The 22520-nt window shown below is 43.2% G+C and overlaps 1 protein-coding gene across 3 annotated transcripts in view; it reads left to right on the top strand.

Annotated features, from left to right (window-relative positions):
• ankrd11 (ankyrin repeat domain 11) overlaps positions 1-22520 on the top strand; it is a 356528-nt gene that overhangs the window by 248786 nt on the left and 85222 nt on the right. For all 3 annotated transcript variants that reach the window (XM_068049259.1, XM_068049257.1, XM_068049258.1), the window contains one exon: positions 4245-4386. In XM_068049259.1, coding sequence (XP_067905360.1) covers positions 4245-4386 — 142 coding nt within the window. The remainder of the gene's footprint in view (positions 1-4244; positions 4387-22520) is intronic.

The following is a 22520-nucleotide window of genomic DNA, read 5'->3' as shown; positions in this document are numbered from 1 at the left end:
ACTGAGTATAACAATTTTATGATCCATCTGATACAGTGCACCTGGTGTAAGGTCCTCTGTTTACAGTGGGAGTTGTGGGGTAGTGTGGAGAGCTATTGCACATTCACCCACCCTTCTGAACCAAAGGGTGGCCAATTTTTTTTAAATTACAATGAACCTTTGAAGAAAGATTCCTGGGCACATTGCAGGGTAAGTAAGTTCTAGAGGATGGGAAATTGGGAGATTCAGTTGAAAAAGTGGATAATTGATTTTCTGAACAGTCAAATTGTGTTGATATCGAATTTATTAAAGCTTTGATGTATTCAGTACCACTTATCATTCGAAAGCTATTCTTTGTGCTAAAAATGAAGATTCAGTAGATTTGAAAGAAAAGGCTTTAGAAAAGCTATCAAGTGAAATAAAAGAATACATCAGCGTCAACTGTGTAGACATAGATGATGAAAGTCTGTACTACATAGCCTGACTCCAATGGACATGCTATCACACAACTTAACTCAAGGAAGGAGCAGTTATAATGTTGCTACAAAGCTTGAATCCGAAACAATGGAACAAGGCTGATATCAAACTGTTTTCTTCGATGATAGATGCTGAAATTATAACAGGCAGTTTTCAAGGAAATAGCGTTTATTCCTCAGATAATATTAAAAGCCCATCAGATGTAAACCTGCCTTTTGAATTCACAAGAAAACAGTTCCCAATTAGACTTTCATTTTCTCTGTCTATAAACAAGCCGCAAGGCCTGACTCTTGACAAAATTTGTATTTATATTCCTGTTTTTGCATGTAGGCAGCTATATGTAGCTTTTCCAGAGTGAGAAGTTTTGATTGTGTTAAAAATCTTTGGTGAAAGAATAACTAGAAATCCCATATTTAAAGAAGAACTGTTGCAATAAAGATCCTACCTTGACCACAAATGCTTTGCGGAGCTCTGCTAGCATTGAAGTGATGGCATGGGAAGCATGGGATGGCTTGGGATGGGAATGGCATTGGAGGGATGGCATGTGAAGGATGAAGTGGCTTGGTATAGGATGGGGATGGCATGAGGGGTGTCATGGGATGGAGATGGCATGGGAGGAGTAGGAGGGAGGGAATCGCATGGGAGGAATGGGATGCGGGTGGCATGAATATGGAATGAGAAGGAAGGTGTGGGAAGAATCGAATGGGACGGGGATGACATGAGATTAGTGGGAGCAAGAGGATGGCATCTGAGGGGTGGCATGGGAAGCCTGGAATGGCTTAGGATGCGGTGGCACCAGAAGAATGGCATGGGATGGGAGGAGGGGGTGGCATCAAAGGGGTGGCAAAGGAAGAATGGAATGAAATGGAGATGGCTTGGAAGTGGGAAGGATGGCCTGGGAAGGGTAGAAAGGCTTGGGATGGAGGAAATGACATGAGGGGTGGCATGGGAAGGATGGAATGGCATGCGATGAGTATGGCAGGGGAGGAGAGGAAGGGAGGGAATGGCCTTGGAGTGATGGCATGGGAAGGATGGAATGGCAAATGTTGGGGATGGCATGGGAGGGAGGGAATGGCATGGGAAGAGTGGGAAGGAGGGGGTGGCATCGGAGGGGTGGTAGGGGAAGGGTGGACTGGCTTGGAATGGAGTGGGAAGGAGGGGATGGCATGTGAGGAGTGCATGAGATGATGGAATTGATTAAGTATACTCATTTAACAGCAAATATTTTGCAGATCTCTGTAATCTCTTAAGAATATTTTGTTATCCCACTGTATGACTTTTCCTTCTTGTACATTTTGTAGCAGAATGGCCTCTTTTCCCAGCCTTTCAATTGCTACTTAGTTATGTTTCGCATTTCATTTTTTTTTGCTGTGTTCCTATGCCCTATACTGGGGTTGTTGATATTTGAACACAATTTCAAATTGCATCAAATCTAGAGCATGGCTACCCGACCCGAACCTGACGGGACCCGACAACATGTGTTGGGTTCAGGTCGAGTCCGGCATTCGGGGTCAGGTCGGGCCGGATTGGACCCACTGTATCACCACCTTCGGTAAGTGGCTCCAATGTTAATGTGCTTCTTGGACTAGAAAGGTTGTTTAGTTACAGTTTTTTTAAAGCTTGTGCAGATAAGTAACAAAGTGAAAAACGGAAGCTAAGTTAACTGATGGTCGGGTCGGGTTGGGCGCAGGAAAAAATGAAAGGACCCGGGCTCGGGTCGGGTTTCGTTTGCAGACCCGAGCCGGCCTTTAATCAAATCCTGGTTGGATTATCCAGAAATTAAATAAAAGACTTCACCGTGACTGTTGTCTTTGTCTTTTGATTATGATTTGGTGTGACGGGGTCGGATTTTTGCCTAGAAGGTTAGAGTGTGGTGCAGAATAATGGCAAAAGTGTGGGTTTGATTCTTATACTGATTGAGGTAGTTCTTGAGGCCTCCTCCTCACCTTGCCCCATGGTGATATCTTGGCATAAGCCATGGTTAGCAACACTTGGACTATGAGGACACTACAGAGAGAGAGAGATTTGATATGGACCTCAAATTTTGCAATAATTTCCAAATAAAACTAAGAAGTGGCAAAAGGAATTGTTGGAGCTCTTCAAAGGGAACAATTGTAGCATCAGATTTTGTTCTTCTATTTGTTTCTTGCTGCATCGTGAGCTGAGCTGACCCACCATCCTACTGCTTCCTTCATTTGCTTGACCCTGCTCTGCTATTCAATACAATCATGGCTGATCTTCTGCTTGAATTGCACTTTCCTGCCTGTTCCCCATATCCTGTGATTCCCTGAGAGATCAAAGTCTGCCGATCACAAGCTTGAATATACTCAATGGAGCATCCACAACTCTCTGGGGTAGACAATTCCATAGATTCACAACCCTCAGTGAAGAAATTTTTCCTCATCTTAGTCCTAAATGATTGCGCCTTATCCTGAGGCATTGCTCCCATGTTCTGGATTTCCCAGGGGAAACTACCTCTCAGTGTTGACCCTGTCAAGCCTCTTCAGAATCTTGTATGTATCAGTGAGATTGCTTCTCATGCTTCAAGAGTATAGGCCGAATTTCCACAGCGTCTCATCATAGGACCTACGCTCTCATCCCAGGAGCCAATCCAGTGAACCTATGTTATACTGCCTCCAAGGCAAGTATAATCCTTCCTTAGATATGGAGAGCAAAATTGCTCATCTGAGCACTCCAGATGATTTTGAAGTAAGGGGGAAAAGTAAGGACATTACAGTAGGTGGAATCCTTCTCTTTTGAAAGAAGTTCAGTATTTGCACTCAGTTAGGAATTGCCTTTTTCCTATTTGGGTGGGAGGGGAAACTGAAGTGAGACAGTATTTTTTAAAGAAAATTCACAGCCTGGTGATTTCCCTTCCTCCCAAACCAGGATGTGACACCGAGATTTAAAGAATGAACATGGCCCACTGATAGATCACTGAAAAACAAAATTGGTACTTATAAATAAAACAGAAAATGCAGGAAATACTCAGCAAGTCTGGCAGCATCTGTGGAAAAAGAAACAGAATTGAAGTTTCAGATTTGTGACCTTTAATCATAACTGAGCAAAGTTAGAAATGTAATAGATTTTGAGCAAGTGAAAGTTGGGAAGGGTGGGACGAAGAACAAAAGGGAAGGTCTGTGATAGGGTGGAGGGCAGGAGAGATTAAATGACAAAAGGTTTCATGGTGCAAGGCCAAAGGGAGTGGTAATGGGACAAGTAAAGAACTAAAGATGAGGTGTGAATGGCAGAATAGCAGCATCCGAATGCAAAGTAATTCAGAAAGAAGCAAGAAAAATACAAAACAAAATGGGGATAGAGGGTATAATCTAAAATTGTTGAACTTAATGTTGAGTCCAGAATGCTGTAAATTGCCCAGTCAAAAGCTGGTGTGCTGTTCCTCGACCTTGCATTGAGCTTCATTGGAACACTGTGGCAAACCAAGGACAGAGAGGTCAGTGGGAGCAAGGTGAAGAACTAAAATGACAGATGATTGAAAGCTCAAGGTTATGCAAGAGATAGAAGAGACTGGAGTTTTTTTTCCCCCCTCAGTGCGTGCCTTCATTGTTGGCAGTGCTCAGGATTAATTTACTGGTGGTAGACATAGGGGAAACAAAACTAAAACTGGCCTAAAGGTTCTTGAGAAATGTGGTCCATGTCCATGATTAATTTGGTTACTTTATTTTAAGCATCAGTGTTCTAAAATTTGTATAATTTGGAATGACATGGAGAAATATAACTTTTTACAAATGGCTTCTGTGCTGTGCATCTGTCTATTTCTAATCCAGGATAAGGAAAAAATCTCATGTAACAAGACCCCGAAGTTGGACCGAAGTGATGGAGGGAAGGAGGTGAAAGAGAAAGCATCAAAGAGGAAACTGCCTTTCACTATTGGAGTTAACAGCAGTGATCAGAAAGACTCAGACACAGGTAAGAGGGAGAAACTGCCAAAAGCAAATTTTTCAGCATTATTTGCACCTGGAACTGCAGCTGCTATGTAAATGGGTTTAAAAATGAATAATTTTAATTCAGGCTGTTCCCCTCCACAGTGATGTCCTAGCAACAGTGGCCACAAATAATGTTGAAATTTTCCTACATCTTCAGAGGATACCGCCATCTTGAGGCCCCCTTGCGTTCTCCATCCTGCCACAGCAGTGCCCACCTCCTTGCGGGGCATCTGACAGGACAACTCTGTGGGCCCTCCCATTGGTCTAGCTGGCTGCTCGCCCCGCCCGCTGTCCTTAATTGGAAGACGCTCCTGTAGGCAGCCTCTTAATTGGCCACTTCTGGTAAGATTGCACAAGCAGGCGCCGAGACATCACCGTCAGGTTCGGAACCCACTTTTCGTCCCATGGGCAAGATTCTGCCCATAGTCTCCAATTAGATTTTCTGATATTGGATTGTAAATGTAGACAACCATCTTGATAAGTAGGATATTTTAATTTAATTTCATGTGAACATTGTTCGATATCATTTATGTAGTAATTTTTAAAAATCTGATTCCACAGTCCTTTTGAATAAAACACTGAAATTAGCTTGAGTTGTTTATTGTGCTTGCAGTTTTTCATTAAATCCTATTTGGAAATTCACTGTTTTCATGGTTGTGCTTTGCAATAAAACAGGAGGAAGTTAATAGTTGGTCATCACAATAGTTTAATATGCATCAGAGAAAACATTGAAAAATTTATAATTTTTTTATTTAGAACTATAAAGCTCTGTATTTATAATACAGTAAAAGGCATGTGGATATAGTGCCATAGTATCCCTTTGTTTCATTTGCATTACTCTTGACCACAGCTGACTGCTTGGTGCCTATTTATATTCTCCATTACTGGCGAAATAACAGCGCAATGTTTGGTGTGTCATGCATTCTAGAAGGAAATTAATATCCTGGCAAGTACCACCTAATGTAGTTCTGTAAAATTATTTTTACAAGTAAGGAAACAGCCAATCACTCTGTCAGTGATGTTTGCAATTTTTTTTACTACATTTGTTCCCAGGATGTGTGTAATGCTGTCAAAAGCTGCACTTATTTCTACAAGAGCAAGGTACTGTGAATGCTGGAAATCTGAAATAAAAACAGAAAATGCTGGAAATGCTCAGCAGGTCTGGCAGTATCTGGAGTGAGAAACAGTTCACTTCTCAGGTCAATGACCTTTCATCAGAACTGGGAAAAGTTAGAGATGTAACAGGTTTTAAGCAAGTACGGAGGAATGTGTTTATTTCTTGTCACTAGTAACCCTGAATGAAGAGTGAAGAGCCACCTGTTTACAGCGGAGTGTCTTGCTAATGTATCACAGAGGCTATTAAGAGTGCAGTTCAAACTAAGTAGTGTGGCAGGTTCTCTTCCCTGAAGGACAGAATATACCAGTTGGACTTTTGCAATAAACTAGCATTTTTTGTGGTCAGTGCTGGTTCACAAATCGCCAATTTATTGAATTTTGCAACAATGCCGACTCTTCAAAAGTACTTCTTTGGCTGTAAGCACATTGAGATGTCAGGTGGTCATGAAAGGCACTTTATAAATGCAAGTCTTTCTTTTATTTTGTTTTCTTTCACGATTTGCCATGATGATTCAAGCTTATGATGTCTAGCTTACTAGTCCTCTTAGATAATACCAACGCTATCATATCCCTTCAAGTCTATGAAAATGTGACTTCCTAAGATTAGACATTGCAGGCAATAAGCGTGTAAAACATAAAGGAAATCAGAGAGTAAAAGACAGAGCGAAAGAAACAAAGAAACAAAAATTAGTATGGAAAGCAAACAAAGATGCAACTGCTGTAAGAGATGCACTTTTTCTCCCAAATTTTGTACGAGTGGTGTCAACAAAGTTAGGTGGGAATGTAAGCTGTGAGGAGGTCACAAAGAGGCTGCAAAGAGATATAGACAGGTTAAGTGAATGGGCAACAAGGTAGCAGATGAAGTATAATGTGAGGATTTGTGAGGTTATTCACTTTGGTAGTAAGGATAGAAAAGCAGAATATTTTCTTAAAAGGCATGAAACTTTTAAGTGCTGGTGTTCAGAGAGATTTGGATGTACTCGTACAAGGAACACAAAGTTAGCAAACACAAAAGCAAAATATTATGGATGTTGGAAATCTGAAATATAAACAGAAAATGGTGGAAATACTAAGCAGGTCAGGTAGCATCTGTGGAGAGAAAGCGGGAACAGGGTACTGAATTAGACGATCAGCCATGATCTTTTTTGAATGGCAGAGCAGGCCCGAAAAGCCGATTGGCCTACTCCTGCTCCTATTTTCTATGTTTCTATGAGAGAGAAACCAGAGTTAATGTTTCAGGTGGCTCCTGTGATGAGAGGGTGGTCCTACGATGAGAGGCTGTGGAAATTATGCCTATACTTTCTGGAGTTTAGAAGAATGAGAGGTGATCTCATTGAAACATACAAGATTCACAGAGCTCAGTACTAGGTCCCGTGCTTTTTGTAGTATATATTAACAATTTGGACATAAATGTAGGGGGCATGATCAAGAAGTTTTCAGACGACAAATAAATTGGCTGCGTGGTTGATAGCGAGAAGGATAGCTGTAGGCTGCAGGAAGGTATCGATGGACTAGTCGGGTGAGCAGAAAGGTGGCAAATGGAATTCAATCCGGAGCAGTGTAGGGTGATGCATTTGGGGAGGTCAAACAAGGCAAAGGGAGAATACTGAGAGGTGTAGAGGAAATGAGGGACCTTGGAGTGAATGTCCACAGATCGCTGAAGGTAGCAGGACAAGTTGATTAAGGTGGTTAAGAAGGAAAAGAGAATCCTTGATAAGAGTAGTCCTCGGGTGAAGGTGCTAAATTGGGGGAAGCCTAATTATAACAATATTAGGCAGGAACTGAAGAATTTAGATTGGGGGCGCTGTTTGAGGGTAAATCAACATCTGACATGTGGGAGTCTTTCAAATGTCAGTTGATGAGAATCCAGGACCGGCATGTTCCTGTGAGGAAGAAGGATACGTTTGGCAAGTTTCGGGAACCTTGAATAACGCGGGATATTGTGAGCCTAGTCAAAAAGAAAAAGGAAGCATTTGTAAGGGCTGGAAGGCTAGGAACAGACGAAGCACTTGAGGAATATAAAGACAGTAGGAAGGAACTTAAGCAAGGAGTTAGGAGGGCGAAAAGGGGTCATGAAAAGTCATTGGCAAACAGGATTAAGGAAAATCCCAAGGCTTTTTATACGTATATAAAGAGCAAGAGGGTAACCAGGGAAAGGGTTGGCCCACTCAAGGACAGAGATGGGAATCTATGTGTGGAGCCAGAGGAAATGGGCGAGGTGCTAAATGAGTACTTTGCATCAGTATTCACCAAAGAGAAGGACTTGGTGGATGATGAGCCTAGGGAAGGGAGTGCAGATAATCTCAGTCATCTCATTATCAAAAAGGAGGAGGTGTTGGGTGTCCTGCAAAGCATTAAGGTAGATAAGTCCCCAGGGCCTGATGGGATCTTCCGTAGAATACTGAGGGAGGCAAGGGAGGAAATTGCTGGGGCCTTGACAAAAATCTTTGCATCCTCATTGGATACAGGTGAGGTCCCAGAGGACTGGAGAATAGCCAATGTTGTTCCTTTGTTTTAGAAGGGTAGCAAGGATAATCCAGGAAATTATAGGCCGGTGAGCCTTACGTCAGTGGTAGGGAAAGTATTAGAGAGGATTATTCGGGACAGGATTTACTCCCATTTGGAAACAAACGAACTTATTAGCGAGAGGCAGCATGGTTTTGTGAAGGGAGGTCGTGTCTTACTAATTTGATTGAGTTTTTTGAGGAAGTGACAAAGATGATTGATGAAGGAAGGGCAGTGGATATTATCTATATGGACTTCAGTAAAGCCTTTGACAAGGTCCCGCATGGCAGACTGGTACAAAAGGTGAAGTCACACGGGATCAGAGGTGAGCTGGCAAGATGGATACAGAACTGGCTCAGTCATAGAAGACAGAGGGTATCAGTGGATGGGTGTTTTTCTGAATGGAGGGATGTGACTATTGGTGTTCTGCAGGGATCAGTGCTGGGACCTTTGCTGTTTGTAGTATATATAAATGAATTGGAGGAAAATGTAGCTGGTCTGATTAGTAAGTTTGCGGACGACACAAAGGTTGGTGGAGTTGTGGATAATGATGAGGATTGTCAGAGGATACAGCAGGATATAGATCGATTGGAGACTTGGGCGGAGAAATGGCAGATGGAGTTTAATCCGGACAAATGTGAGGTAATGCATTTTGGAAGGTCTAATGCAGGTGGGAGGTATACAGTAAATGGCAGAACCCTTAGGAGTATTGACAGGCAGAGAGATCTGGGCGTACAGGTCCACAGGTCACTGAAAGTGGCAACGCAGGTGGATAAGGTAGTCAAGAAGGCATACAGCATGCTTGCCTTCATCGGCCGGGGCATAGAGTATAAAAATTGGCAAGTCATGTTGCAGCTGTACAGAACCTTAGTTAGGCCACACTTAGAATATTGCGTGCAATTCTGGTCGCCACACTACCAGAAGGACGTGGAGGCTTTGGAGAGGGTACAGAGGAGGTTTACCAGGATGTTGCCTGGTCTGGAGGGCATTAGCTATGAGGAGAGGTTGGAAAAACTCGGATTGTTTTCACTGGAACGACGGAGGTGGAGGGGCGACATGATAGAGGTTTACAAATTTATGAGCGGCATGGACAGCGTGGATAGTCAGAAGCTTTTTCCCAGGGTGGAAGAGTCAGTTACTAGGGGACATAGGTTTACGGTGCGAGGGGCAAAGTTTAGAGGGGATGTGCGAGGCAAGTTTTTTGCACAGAGGGTGGTGAGTGCCTGGAACTTGCTGCCAGGGGAGGTGGTGGAAGCAGATACGATAGCGACGTTTAAGAGACATCTTGACAAATACATGAATAGGATGGGAATAGAGGGATATGGGCCCCGGAAGAGCAGAAGGTGTTAGTTTAGGCTGGCATCAAGATCGGCGCAGGCTTGGAGGGCCGAATGGCCTGTTCCTGTGCTGTACTGTTCTTTGTTCTTTCCTTTATTAGCCGAGGCATAGAATACAATAGCAGGGAGGTTATGCTGGAACTGTATAAATCATTGCTTCGGCCTCAACTTGATACTATGTGCAGTTCTGGTTACCTCATTACAGAAAGAATAATTGCATAGAGAGGTTATAGAGGAGATTTATGAGGATGTTGCTAGGACTGGAAAAATGAAGCTATGAGAAAAGATTGGATAGGCTGGTGTTGTTTTCCTTGGAACCAGAGAAGGCTGAGGGGAAATTCGATGAAATGTACGAAAATGGATAGAGTGGATGTGAAGGGCCTATTTACTTTAGCAGAGAGGTTAGTGACTATGGGGCATAGATTTCAAGTGATTGGTAGAAAGATTAAGGAGATAAGGCAAAAAAATTTTCACCCAGAGGGTGGTGATGGTCTGGAACTCACTACCTAAAAGGGTAGTCGAGGCAGAAACCCTCAACTCATTTAAAAGGTGTCTGGATGTGCAACTCAAAGTGCCATAACCTGCAGGGCTATGGACCAAATTCTGGAAGGTGGGACTCTTCTGGGTGGATCGTTTCTCGGCTGGTGCAGACACGATGGGCAAGTGGCCTCTTTCTGTGCCGTAAACTTTCAGTGACTCTGAAGGGGCTTGACAGGGTTGACACTGCTTCCCCTGGGGAATCTAGAACATGGGGGCACAGCCTCAGGATAAGGGGTTGATCATTTAGGACTGAGATGAGGAGAAATTTCTTCACCCAATGGGTTGTGAATCTTTGGAATTCTCTTATCGCAGAGGGTTGTGGATGCTCCAACATTGAGTACACTCAAGACTGCAATTGATACACTTTTGATCTCTCAGGGAATCAGGATATGGGCAGGAAAGTGGAGTTGAAGCCTAAGATCAGCCATGATCGTATTAAATGGTGGAGCAGGTGGGAGGGGCCGAATGGTCATCTACTGCTCCTAGTTCTTATGAAAATTGAGGAATAAGACTTGGACCGTGCATTTGATCTCTTGCTACTGATATAAAAGTGACGGGCACAGTTTTTGCATTGATGTAACTAATGAATCAGATTTTACAAAAAAAAGTAAGGCTGTCCTAAATTAAAAATTGGTGATTTAATGTAACAACAAAATATTGCCACCTTCAAAAGAAACATAAATTTGAACAGTTAACTTTTCACACCTTATATCTCCAATAATATGATCATTGTTGGGCAGTATGCTAACTTAGTTCTTTTTTGAAGTTATGAATTGTTTAAAATAGTTTTACATACACTAAATGGATGAGTTCTAGAAATCTGGGTAACAAAGATCATCAAACACTGTTTATACAGCAGTTCTACAATCTGCTATTGCACATTACTGATGCAATCTACTCTTTCATTTTTGGTGCCATGTTCTCAATACTCTGACCATTAGGACTTGGTGTCCTCAACTGGGGTTGAACTATATCGTTGTCAACAGCAGTCACCATGAATTTAAAAGGGAAAGATCCTGCATGATCGACCTCCTCAACTTGGTGAGGCAATGACAATCCAAGAAAGCTTGGAAAACCCTATAATATGGTGCTCATAGACTTCTAAAGACATTTGACAAGAGATGCACATAAAAAAAATTAGTTCAATTCAGAAATAGGAATTCAGGAAAACTTCTTGTGAATAAGAAATTAACTGAAAGGTAGAAAATAATGAGTACTCATTGGAGAAGTTCTATCAGGATGGGGGGGTGGGGGGCAGCGTACTAATTGGAGTGCACCAGGACTCCGTGTTGGGACCTTAATTCTTGTAATTTTTATATAAATTATTTGGATTCAGAAACTCAGTGCAAAGTAAACAAACAGTGGAAATGGAGGAGGCAGCTCAGAAACTGCAGGATGTTTTGGGGAAAATATGTAAGCAGGCAGGAAAATGATGGATGACATTTAATGCTGGTAAATGTGAAGTACTGCAGATAGAAATGGAATAAAAAAGAGGAAGTTGTGACTAAATTGTCGTGCTGTGGCCAGACCGCACCTTGACTACTGCATCCATTCATGGTTGTCAAGACTCCAAGGAGACGTTGAAGTCCTGGAGGCAGTGCAGAGAAGAGCCACAAGGCTGATCCCCAATGTCAAAGATCTGAGTTGTGAGGATAGATAAGATAAACTTTGGCTTTTCAACTTGGAAAGGAGGTGCCTGAGAAGTTATTTTATAGAGGTATGAAAGGTTGTCACAGTTTCCATAATTCGAACGTAGACATTAATGCGTTTTGAGCAAACCTTGCTTAACTCAGCATAGAACTGTCTGCTTTTAACAATCCATGGCCAAAAAGGGGAGTTTTAGATGTAGATGTTTGTTGATTTGTTGAGTAGATCCTAAACAATACTCCATTTGTTAATGATGCCATTCAGAAGATATCTAGCACCTTGGTGTTGACAAATTTATTGGATTTCTACTAACTGGTCATTGAAAAGAGGGTTTTTAAAAATCAATTCCAACTCCAGAAGTCAATCAATTCTACAGAACGGTTGTAAAAGGAGTAAAGTAGTAGAAAGGTTATGAAAGAAGTCTGGGAAGCAGGAATCTTTGCAGGAAGGATAACATCAAATTTCTCTTTCAGGAATTACATAAACTTGAGCTCATTCAAAACTCTGCTGCCTGTATCCTAACTCGCACCAAGTCTTGTTCACCCAACAGCCCTGTGTTTGCTGACCTACATTGGCTCCCAGTCTGGAAATGCCTCAATTTTTAAGATTCGCATCTTTGTTTTCAAACTCCTGAATGGCCTTCCCTCTCCCTACTTCTGTAACCTCCTCCAGCCCTCTAAGCCTTCGTGATCTCTCGAGTTCTGGTCTCTTACACGCCCCTGGTTTGGATTGCTCCACTGCAGGCAGCCATGCCTTTAGCTGCCTGGGCCCTAAGCTCGGGAATTCTCTTCATAAACTTCTCCAGCTTTCTACTCCTCCTCAAAATCCACCTCTTTAACCTAGGTTTTTGGTCATCTGTCCTATTATCTCCTTATGTGGCTCGGTGGCAAATTTTGTTTAATAGTGCTCTTGTGAAGCACCTTGTGACATGTTATTACGCTAAAGGTACTATATAAATGCACAATAAAAACAAGAAATGCTGGAAATATTCAGCAGGTCTGGCACATCTGTGGAGAGAGAAGCAGAGTTAATGTTACAGGTCAGCGACCCTTCATATAAATGCATATTGTTAGCTGTAATGGAAAATAGTAATTCCAAGTTTTACAAATTTTCTTAGTAATATTCTATTGGGATATTGACGAATGTAACTCATTTGGGCTATAAATCAGATTTCTCCAACTCAAGGAATACATATATAATATCTGCTCCCGCCCCGAACTAGAAAACTTTATCAACTTTGCTTCCAATTTCCACCCTTCTCTCACCTTTACATGGTCCATCTCTGACACTTCCCTTCCCTTCCTCGACTTCTCTGTCTCCATCTCTGGGGATAGGTTGTCTACCAATATCCATTATAAGCCCACTGACTCCCACAGCTACCTCGACTACACTTCTTCACACCCTACCTCCTGTAAGGACTCCATTCCATTCTCCCAGTTTCTCCGTCTCCGACGCATCTGCTCTGATGATGCTACCTTCCATGACGGTGCTTCTGATATGACCTCCTTTTTCCTCAACCGAGGATTTCCCCCCACTGTGGTTGACAGGGCCCTCAACCGTGTCCGACCCATTCCCCGCACCTCTACCCTCACCCCTTCCCCTCCCTCCCAGAACCGTGACAGGGTTCCCCTTGTCCTCACTTTTCATCCCACCAGCCTCCATATCCAAAGGATCATCCTCCGCCATTTTCGCCACCTCCAGCGTGATGCCACTACCAGTCGCATCTTCCCCTCCCTTCCCCTGTCAGCATTCCGAAGGGATCGTTCCCTCCGCGACACCCTGGTCCACTCCTCCATTACCCCCACCACCTCGTCCCCGTCCCAGGGCACCTTCCCTTGCAATCGCAGGAGGTGTAATACCTGCCCATTTACCTCCTCTCTCCTCACTATCCCAGGCCCCAAACACTCCTTTCAGGTGAAGCAGCGATTTACTTGTACTTCTTTCAATGTAGTATACTGTATTCGCTGCTCACAATGTGGTCTCCTCTACATTGGGGAGACCAAGCGCAGACTGGGTGACCGCTTTGCGGAACATCTCCGCTCAGTCCGCAAGCAGGACCCTGAGCTTCCGGTTGCTTGCCATTTCAACACTCCCCCCTGCTCTCATGCTCACATCTCTGTCCTGGGATTGCTGCAGTGTTCCAGTGAACATCAACGCAAGCTCGAGGAACAGCATCTCATCTACCGATTAGGCACACTACAGCCTGCCGGACTGAACATTGAGTTCAATAATTTCAGAGCATGACAGCCCCCCACTTTACTTTCATTTTTAGTCATTTTTAGTTATTTTTTCTTCCTTTTATTTTTGCATTCCTTTTTGCATTTATTTCATTTCATCTTAGTTTGTTCAGTTTGCTTACCCACTGTTTTTTTCAGGTTGTTTTTCTTCAGGTTTGCACTTGCTGATGTTCAATATTCAGTATATTCACACCTAATCTGTACTGATGCTTTGTCTTTCAAAACACCATTAACATATTGTTTGCCTTTGCTCCGTGACCTTTTGGTCAGCTATGTGGCCTGGTCCAATCTGCACCTTCTCCTTTGTTATCTCTTGCCCAACCCCCACCTCACTTGTTTATAATCTGTGACTTTTCTAATATTTGTCAGTTCCGAAGAAGGGTCACTGACCCGAAACGTTAACTCTGCTTCTCTTTCCACAGATGCTGCCAGACCTGCTGAGTGAATCCAGCATTTCTTGTTTTTGGATAATAAATTACCGATTAGTAAATTACAGACTAGTCAAGCAACTGCCTGATATAGTCATACTCACGCAATCATACCTTGCAGACAATGTCCCAGACACCACCATCATCATCCCTCGGTATGTCCTGTGCCACCGGCAGGACAGGCCCACCAGAGGTGGCAGCACATTGTATGTAGTCAGGAGGGAGTTGCCCTGGGAGTCCTCAACATTAACTCCGGACCCCATGAAGTCTCATGGAATCAGGTCAAACATGGGTAAGGAAACCTCCTGCTGATTACCACCTACCGCCCCCACCTCGGCTGATGAATTAGTACTTCTCCATGTTGAACACTAATTGGAAGAAGCACTGAGGGTAGTAAGGCACAAAATGTACTTCGGGTGTGGGAATTCAATGTCCATCTCTAAGAGTGGTTCGGTAGCTCCACTACTGACCGAGCTGGCTGAGTCCTAAAGGATATAGCTGCTAGACTGGGTCTGCGGCAGGTGGTGAGGGAACCAACAAGAGAGTAAACCTACTTGACCTTGTCCTCACCAATCTACCTGTCTCAAATGCATCTGTCCATAATTGTATTAGTCGGAGTGACCACCACACAGTTTTTGCGGAGACAAAGTCCCCTCTTCACACTGAGGGTACCCACTATCATGTTGTGTGGCACTACCACCATGCAAAACGGGATAGATTTCGAATAAATCTCGGAATGCAAAACTGGGCTTCGATGCAGGAGAGCATTCCAGGAGCAGCACCAGGCATACCTAAAAATGAGGTGTCAACCTGGTGAAGCTACAACCCAGGACTACTTGTGTGCCAAACAACGGAAGCAGCATACAATAGACGGGGTTAAGCGATCCCACAGCCAGTGGATCAGATCTAAGCTCTGCAGTCCTGCCACATCCAGTTGTGAATGGTGGTGGACAATTAAACAACTAACAGGAGGAGGAGGCTCCACAAATACCTCCATACTCAATGATGGGGCAGCCCAGAACATCGGTGCAAAAGACTAGGCTAAAGCATTTGTATCCATCTTCAGCCAGAAGTGCCGAGTGGATGATGCGTCTCGGCCTCTTCCTGAGGTCCCCAGCATCACACATGCCAGTCTTCAGCCAATCTAATTCACTCCACGTGATATCAAGAAGCAGCTGAAGGCACTGGATACTGCAAAGACTATGGGCCCTGACAACATTCCGGCAGTAGTGCTAAAGACTTGTGCTCCAGAACTAGCCGCACTCCTAACCAAGCTGTTTCAGTACAGCTATAACACTGGCATCTACCCGGCAATGTTGAAAATAGCCCAGTTATGTCCCGTGCACAAAAAGCAGGACAAGTCCAACCCGGCGAATTACTGCCCTATCAGTCTACTCCCGATCATCAGCAAAGTGATGGAAGGGGGCGCAGCAGTGCGGTCAAACGGCACTTGCTCAGCAATAACCTGCTCAGTGACGCTCAATTTAGGTTCTGCCAGGGCCACTCAGCTCCTGACCTCATTACAGCCTTGATCCAAACATGGACAAAAGAGCTGAACTCCAGAGGTGAGGTGAGAATGACTGCCTTGACATCATGGCAGCATTTGACCGAGCAAAACTGGAGTCAATGGGCATCGGGGGAAAACTCTCCGCTGGTTGGAGCCCTACCTAGCACAAGGGGAAATGGTTGTGGTTGTTGGAGGTCAATTATCTCAGTCCCAGGACATTACTGCAGAAGTTCCTCAGGGTAGTGTCCTAGGCCCAACCATCTTCAGCTGCTTCATCAATGACCTTCTCTCCATCATAAGGTCAGAAGTGGGGATGTTCGCTGATGATTGCACAGTGTTCAGCCCCTTTCACGACTTCTCAGATACTGAAGCAGCCTGTGTCCACATGCAGCAAGACCTAGGCAACCTCCAGGCTTGGGCTGATCAACTATCAACATCCTGGGGGTCACCATTGACCAGAAACTGAACTGGACCAGCCACATAAATGCTGTGGTTACAAGAGCAGATCAGAGGCTGGGAATTCTGCGGTGAGTAGCTCACCACTTGACTCCCTGAAGCCTGTCCACCATCTACAAGGCACAAGTCAGGCGTGTGATGAAATACTATCCACTTGCCTGGATGGGTGTAGCTCCAACAACACTCAAGAAACTCGACAACATCCAGGACAAAGCAGCCCGCTTGATTGGCACCCCGTTTACCACCTTCAATATTCACTCCCTCCACCACCATGCACAGTGGCAGCAGTGTGTACCATCTACAAGATGGACTGCAGCAACTCACCAAGGCTTCTTCGACAGCACCTTCCAAACCTGCAACCTCTTTCACCTAGAAGGACAAGGGCAGCAGATGCATGGGAACACCACCACCTGCAAGTTCCCCTCCAAGCCACACACCATTCTGACCTGGAACTATATCGCCATTCCTTCACTGTCGCTGGGTCAAAATCCTGGAACTCCCTTCTTAACAGCAAAGGACTGCAGTGGTTCTAAAGGCAGCTCGCCATCACTTTCTCAAGTGCAATTAGGAATGGGCAATAAATGTTGGCATAGCCAGTGGGGACGCCCACGTTTCCTAAATGAATAACGAAATATATAATGAATTTGCTTTGGCCTTGCTCTTGGTTAGTTGGAGGAAATGTTATGGCCTTGATTTTGCGGTCAATGGTGAATGAACATGCTCACTGTTGATTATGCTTACAGCTGCCTACATATTTTTTGTGGGCTTTATTTGCACAGCTGCTTATGGTCACTGGGAGTCCGGTGCAGCACAGCGCCCTCTATAGGGGATCTGGAACCTGTGAACATGATAAACAACAGCACGTCTCTTCAAGCAATCTAGATTGTAGAATCCTTACTGTGGCACGCAAGGAGGGTAGGTTAGAATATTTATTTCAATGAAAAGTCAGACAGAGGTAAGTTACAATGTTGCTTGTGGATGAAATAACAGTAGTGTTGGTAGTCATGTTCTCCATTGGTTTCAATGGACTGATATAACAACTGAGACAAACTAAAGACACTTAAGGATTTTAATTATAGATAGTCGATTTCCTATGACATTGCCCACAGATGGTCACTTACTCATTTTTTTAAAAAACATTTTCCTTTTTCTTTCTTCCCTGTTGTTTCTTCCTGTCTTTTGCCTCTCCCTCCATAACTCTATTTGCTTCTCTCTCTCCCTCTCCTTGTTTCCTTACAGATTGGCAAGGGACATGAACATACAAACATAGGAATTAGGAGCAGAAGTAGGTTATTCGGCTCCTTTAGTTTGCTCCGCTATTCAACAAGATCTATTTGTGATTCGAATTCCACACTGCCATCTACCCCTATAACCTTTGATTCCCTTGCCTAACAAGAATCTATCTACCTCTGCCTTAAAGACATTTTATGGCCCCTCCTGCCTCTGCCACCTTCTGAAGCAGAGAGTTCCAAAGTCGCACAACCCTCTTGAGAGGAAAAATTTCTCCTCATCACTGTCCTAAAAGGGTGACCCCTAATTTTAAAACAGTGTCCCCTAGTCCTGGACTCACCGACAAGAGAAAACATCTATTCCACATCCACCTTGCCAAGACCGTTCAGGATCTTATATACTTCAACCAAGGCTCCCCTCACTCTTCTAAACTCCAGTGAAAACCAGGCCAGTCTGTCCAACCTTTCCTGATAAGACAGCCCACTCTTTCCAGGTTATCAATCTAGTAAACCATCTAGTAAACTGCCTCCAACGCATTTATACCCTTCCTTAAATAAGGAGACCAAAACTGCATGCAGTATTCGAGATGGTTGGGAAAGGAGTCAACAACTGCAGCCACATTGCCTTTGGGGTGGGGATTCCATCGGAAATGTGGCTTCCTTGCCACATTCTCTTTCTGTTACTTGTGCTGGAAGAAATAATTCTTTGAGCATAGAATTTAAGCTTTGCAAATGCCTGAAGGTGCAGATACTGTCCAATTGTTTCCAAGTTTATAACTATGGTGTGTTTTTTAAAAGTAAAATTATGTCCTTTTCATTTACTGATTCTTATGTTTCACTTCCTGCATAAACCACGTGACAGGAGGCAGATGTCTTTACGAGTTACAGGTGGACCTATCTACACGTCCATATTGAGTGATCCAGCCTAGTGATGTTTTCTGCTATCACACTACCAGTGATGGGATCTTCACTCGTTTTGTGTCACATTACTTTACTGTTACTTATGAACACAAAGATACAGGAGACTATTTAAAGTTGTGGTTTTCAATTTGTTCACTACCCTAAAACCATATGTTGATCACTTACTCTAACCAATGTCTTGATGAAACCAAAAATATGTAGTTTAATACATAGCTATCAGTTTTTTGGTGGAAAAGTGTAACTCAGTTTTACTTTATTTTCTTTTATGAAGGAAAGTATTTTCAGTAGTTTACTCACCCTGCAGCATTGAGATTAACAACTGTTCACAGGTGTAAACAGAAATACATTGGAGTGAGCAATACATCTATTTATCGAAAACCAAAGCATCCTAAAGGCAGTAGGAATGATAGAACTGCACTGGCTGATGAGTTGGTCAGGAAAGTGACTACAATATTGATCTTTTAAGAAAACTTTAGAGGTGGAATTATAGTAAACGGTATTCATAATTAACGTATGACAGTGGTGACATGTGACCTGCATGTTTTAAGCCTGCTGTCCGGAGAATATTTTAAGAAGTTTGTCATCAAAGCTGCAGATGCTTTTTCTAGGATGAAATCTAGCTTTCTGCTTGGTTTACAGTGCAGTTTGCTCCCTGTCGTGATTGGAGTGTCTACTCTGTTCCTCAGTGTATACTTTCTCCAACAGGTTTTTGCAGGCTGCATTGGGAAGGAAATCCTCAGGTAAGAAAGAGGCAACTAAAGTTACTAATGTTTATTTTTAAAGTGAGCGATTAAAATGTCGATGAAGCCTCAATATTCCTCATGACTTGTTTTAGTGTTTTAAAATGTGGTAGCTGAACTTTGGATTGTCAGGAGCAGGACCATCACAATGTGTTTGTAAAGAATTTAATTTTAGATTTAATTTGCTGTTTCTTCAAGAACTACAAGGTGTATTATATTGCATGATTTCCCTTTGTGTAGAGATTTTAAAATGTATGTCGATCTTGGACACCATGGGCAATGATGCAACCGTTGAGGGTAATGAGCTTAGATCAGAGTCTGGAATAGGTTTCTCTATTTTTGTGTCTCAGCTCCATCAGTCATATAATTCTAGGTCCAACCTCTTTAAATTCAGTTGGAAAATATTCTAACTTCTTCCCTCAATTTCCCCCTTGCGCAGACACAAACGGGGGATAATGAGTGTGAGGGATTTTCGTCTGGTGATGTTCCTCAATGCAACAGTACTTCCAGGAGTCCAATGTAAATTATTATTCTCTTTCCATAGTTTCACAGCCATTTCCAAACTGTTATGATCATGAATCTGCAGACATTTTGATCTTTCTTTAGATTTGATTAACTCAAAAATTAACCATTTATTACCCTATTTGCAGTGTTTACATACTATATTAGTTTTGTGCTTAGCTACACACGCAGCAAATAAGCGATGTTACAGCACAAAGCAATTAAAATAATTCATTTACAATTATGTGAATGGCAATATGAAGCATTTAATTTTGCAAGTTCTTAATATGATGAAACTGACATATAATACACAAAGACCATAAAGGACCAATTATTCTTTCTGAAAAACAGATGGAGTATAGAAATAGGAGGATAGTGCAGATGAATGTGTAGCAAGAAATATGGTGTAGGAGGGAGGACTTTAGGTTCCTGGGACACTGGGACCAGTTCTGGAAAAGGTGGGACCTGTACAGGCTGAACAGAGCTAGGACAAATTTCCTTGCGGGGCAATTGCTAGTGCTATTGGGGAGGGTTTAAAGTAACTTGGCAGGGGTGTGGGAACCAGGGGGAAATAGAGGAATACCAAGGTACACAGAATACTGGGAGAGATAGATAGCACTAGAGTAGAGAATAGTAAGTTATCAGGTGGCCTGGCAGCATCTGTGGAAAGAGAAGCAGAGTTAACGTTTCGGGTCAGTGACCCTTCTTCGGAACTGACCCGAAACGTTAACTCTGCTTCTCTTTCCACAGATGCTGCCAGACCTGCTGAGTGATTCCAGCATTTCTTGTTTTTGTTTCAGATTTCCAGCATCCGCAGTATTTTGCTTTTATTTAAGTTATCAGGTGGGGTCAGGGTAAGGGAGAAAGTAATAAAGTCTAAATCAAGGTTAATGTGCATGTATGTGTTGAATGTCAGGAATGTTGTTAATAAGATTGGTGAGTGTTGTGGAGAAAAAAACTTGTCTCAAGTCCATGGGATTAAAGTAAATAAAGGTTTATGCAAGCACCAATGCAAGGGAGAAGAGTCTGGGGAAACATCCAGAGGCATCTCAATGAAACAGAGTCTGTAGTACAAATTTGTGGAATACAATAACCGTTACTCATTAGTCCACACTAACCCCCCAATCACCCTGACACATTCCAAAGCTGCAGCTTGATCAATAAACTGAAGTTTATTGTCTCACTAATCATTCCCCCCCCTGTTGTCTCCTCCCCATTGTTGTGGCGTGGTGTTTCACAGTTTATAATATCCTGTGGCACCTGCAGCCATAATCTCATCTCAAGGACACCATGTTAACACAGATGTAAAGGCATTTAGACTTCTGCGTTGTACAGCTTCCCATAACCATTGCCACTCATCCCATCATGCCCTGGTTCTCCACAACTACAGTGCTCTTGTCTTTCTTCTAAGACTGTTAACCTATCCTAATGCTAAATAAACTACAAGTATAGTGCTACTGGTCCCACTTCAGTGAGTTATAGGTGCAGATTAACACGTGGAAATGTGATGTTGTGACTATAACAGAGACCTGGTTCAAAGAAGGGCAACGCCAGGTATTGAATATTCCTGAATACAATGTGTTCAGGAACGCTAGCAAAGGGAAAAAGGGTATGGGGTGGCAGTATTGATTAAGGAGAGCACTGCAGTGCTGGAGAAAAAGGATGTCCCAGAGGGGTCGAGGATAGAATCAGTTTGGCTAAGGAACAAATAAGGTGCAGTTACATTGCTCGGTGATGTCTATAGGCCACCGGCTAGTGGGAAGGAAATTACAGAGAGGTGCAAGAATTATAGGATTGTTATAATGGGGGACTTTAATTATCCAAACATAGACTGGGATAGTAGTAGTGTAAAGGGCAGTGACGGGCAAGAGTTCCTAGTGTGTGTTCAGGAAAATTTTCTACAGTATGTTTCTATTCCAATGAGAAAGGAGGCACTGCCAGACCTGGTTCTTGGGAATGAGGTGGGCCAAGTGGCGCAGTGGTTAGCACCGCAGCCTCACAGCTCCAGTGACCTGGGTTCAATTCTGGGTACTGCCTGTGCGGAGTTTGCAAGTTCTCCCTGTGACCGCATGGGTTTTCGCCGGGTGCTCCGGTTTCCTCCCACAGCCAAAGACTTGCAGGTTGATAGGTAAATTGGCCTTTATAAATTGCTCCAAGTATAGGTAGGTGGTAGGGGAATATAGGGAAGGTGGGGACGTGGCAGGAATATGTGATTAGTGTAGGGTTAGTATAAATGGGTGGTTGATGGTCGGCACAGACTCGGTGGGCCGAAGGGCCTGTTTCAGTGCTGTACCTCTAAATAAAAAAAATAAATACAATAAAATAAGTGGATCAAGTATCATTTGGGGACAGTGATCATTGTATCATAAGGTTTAGGCTGACTATGGGAAAGGACAAAGAACGATCCAGAGTGAGAATAATTAACTGGGGGAAAGCCAACTTCAGTGGGTTAAGAGCGGAGCTGGGGCGAATAAATTGGAGTCAAAGGTTGGCAGGATAAATGGTAGCTGAACAATGGTCTACCTTCAAAGAAGAGATAATTCGGGCACAGTCAAGGTATGTTCCCTCCAAGGGGAAAGGTAGGGTAAACAAATCCAGAGCTCCCTGGATGACAAAAGTATGCTTCTAAACAGATGCTAGGTAGCAAATGCTATTGAGAACCAGGCTGAATATAGAAGGTCCAGATGGGAAGTGAAAAAGCAAATAAGAGAAGTAAAGAGACTGTCAGCTAACATTAAAGGGAATCCCAAAGTTTTCTATAGACATATAAATAGTAAAAGGAGTTGGGCCAGTTAGGGACCATAAAGGGATTTATGCATGGAGGCAGAGGGCATAGTTAAGGTATTAAATGAGCACTTTGCATCTGTCTTTACCAAGAAAGAAGATGCAACCCTGGCAATGATGAAAGAGAAGGTAATTCAGACACTAGAAGGGTTTAAAATTGATGAGGAGG

The sequence above is a fragment of the Heterodontus francisci genome, chromosome 17 (assembly GCF_036365525.1).
Source record: "Heterodontus francisci isolate sHetFra1 chromosome 17, sHetFra1.hap1, whole genome shotgun sequence".
Classification (NCBI taxonomy): domain Eukaryota; kingdom Metazoa; phylum Chordata; class Chondrichthyes; order Heterodontiformes; family Heterodontidae; genus Heterodontus; species Heterodontus francisci.
Note: the sequence above shows the minus strand (reverse complement) of the source record. Positions and strands in the feature narration are given on the sequence as shown.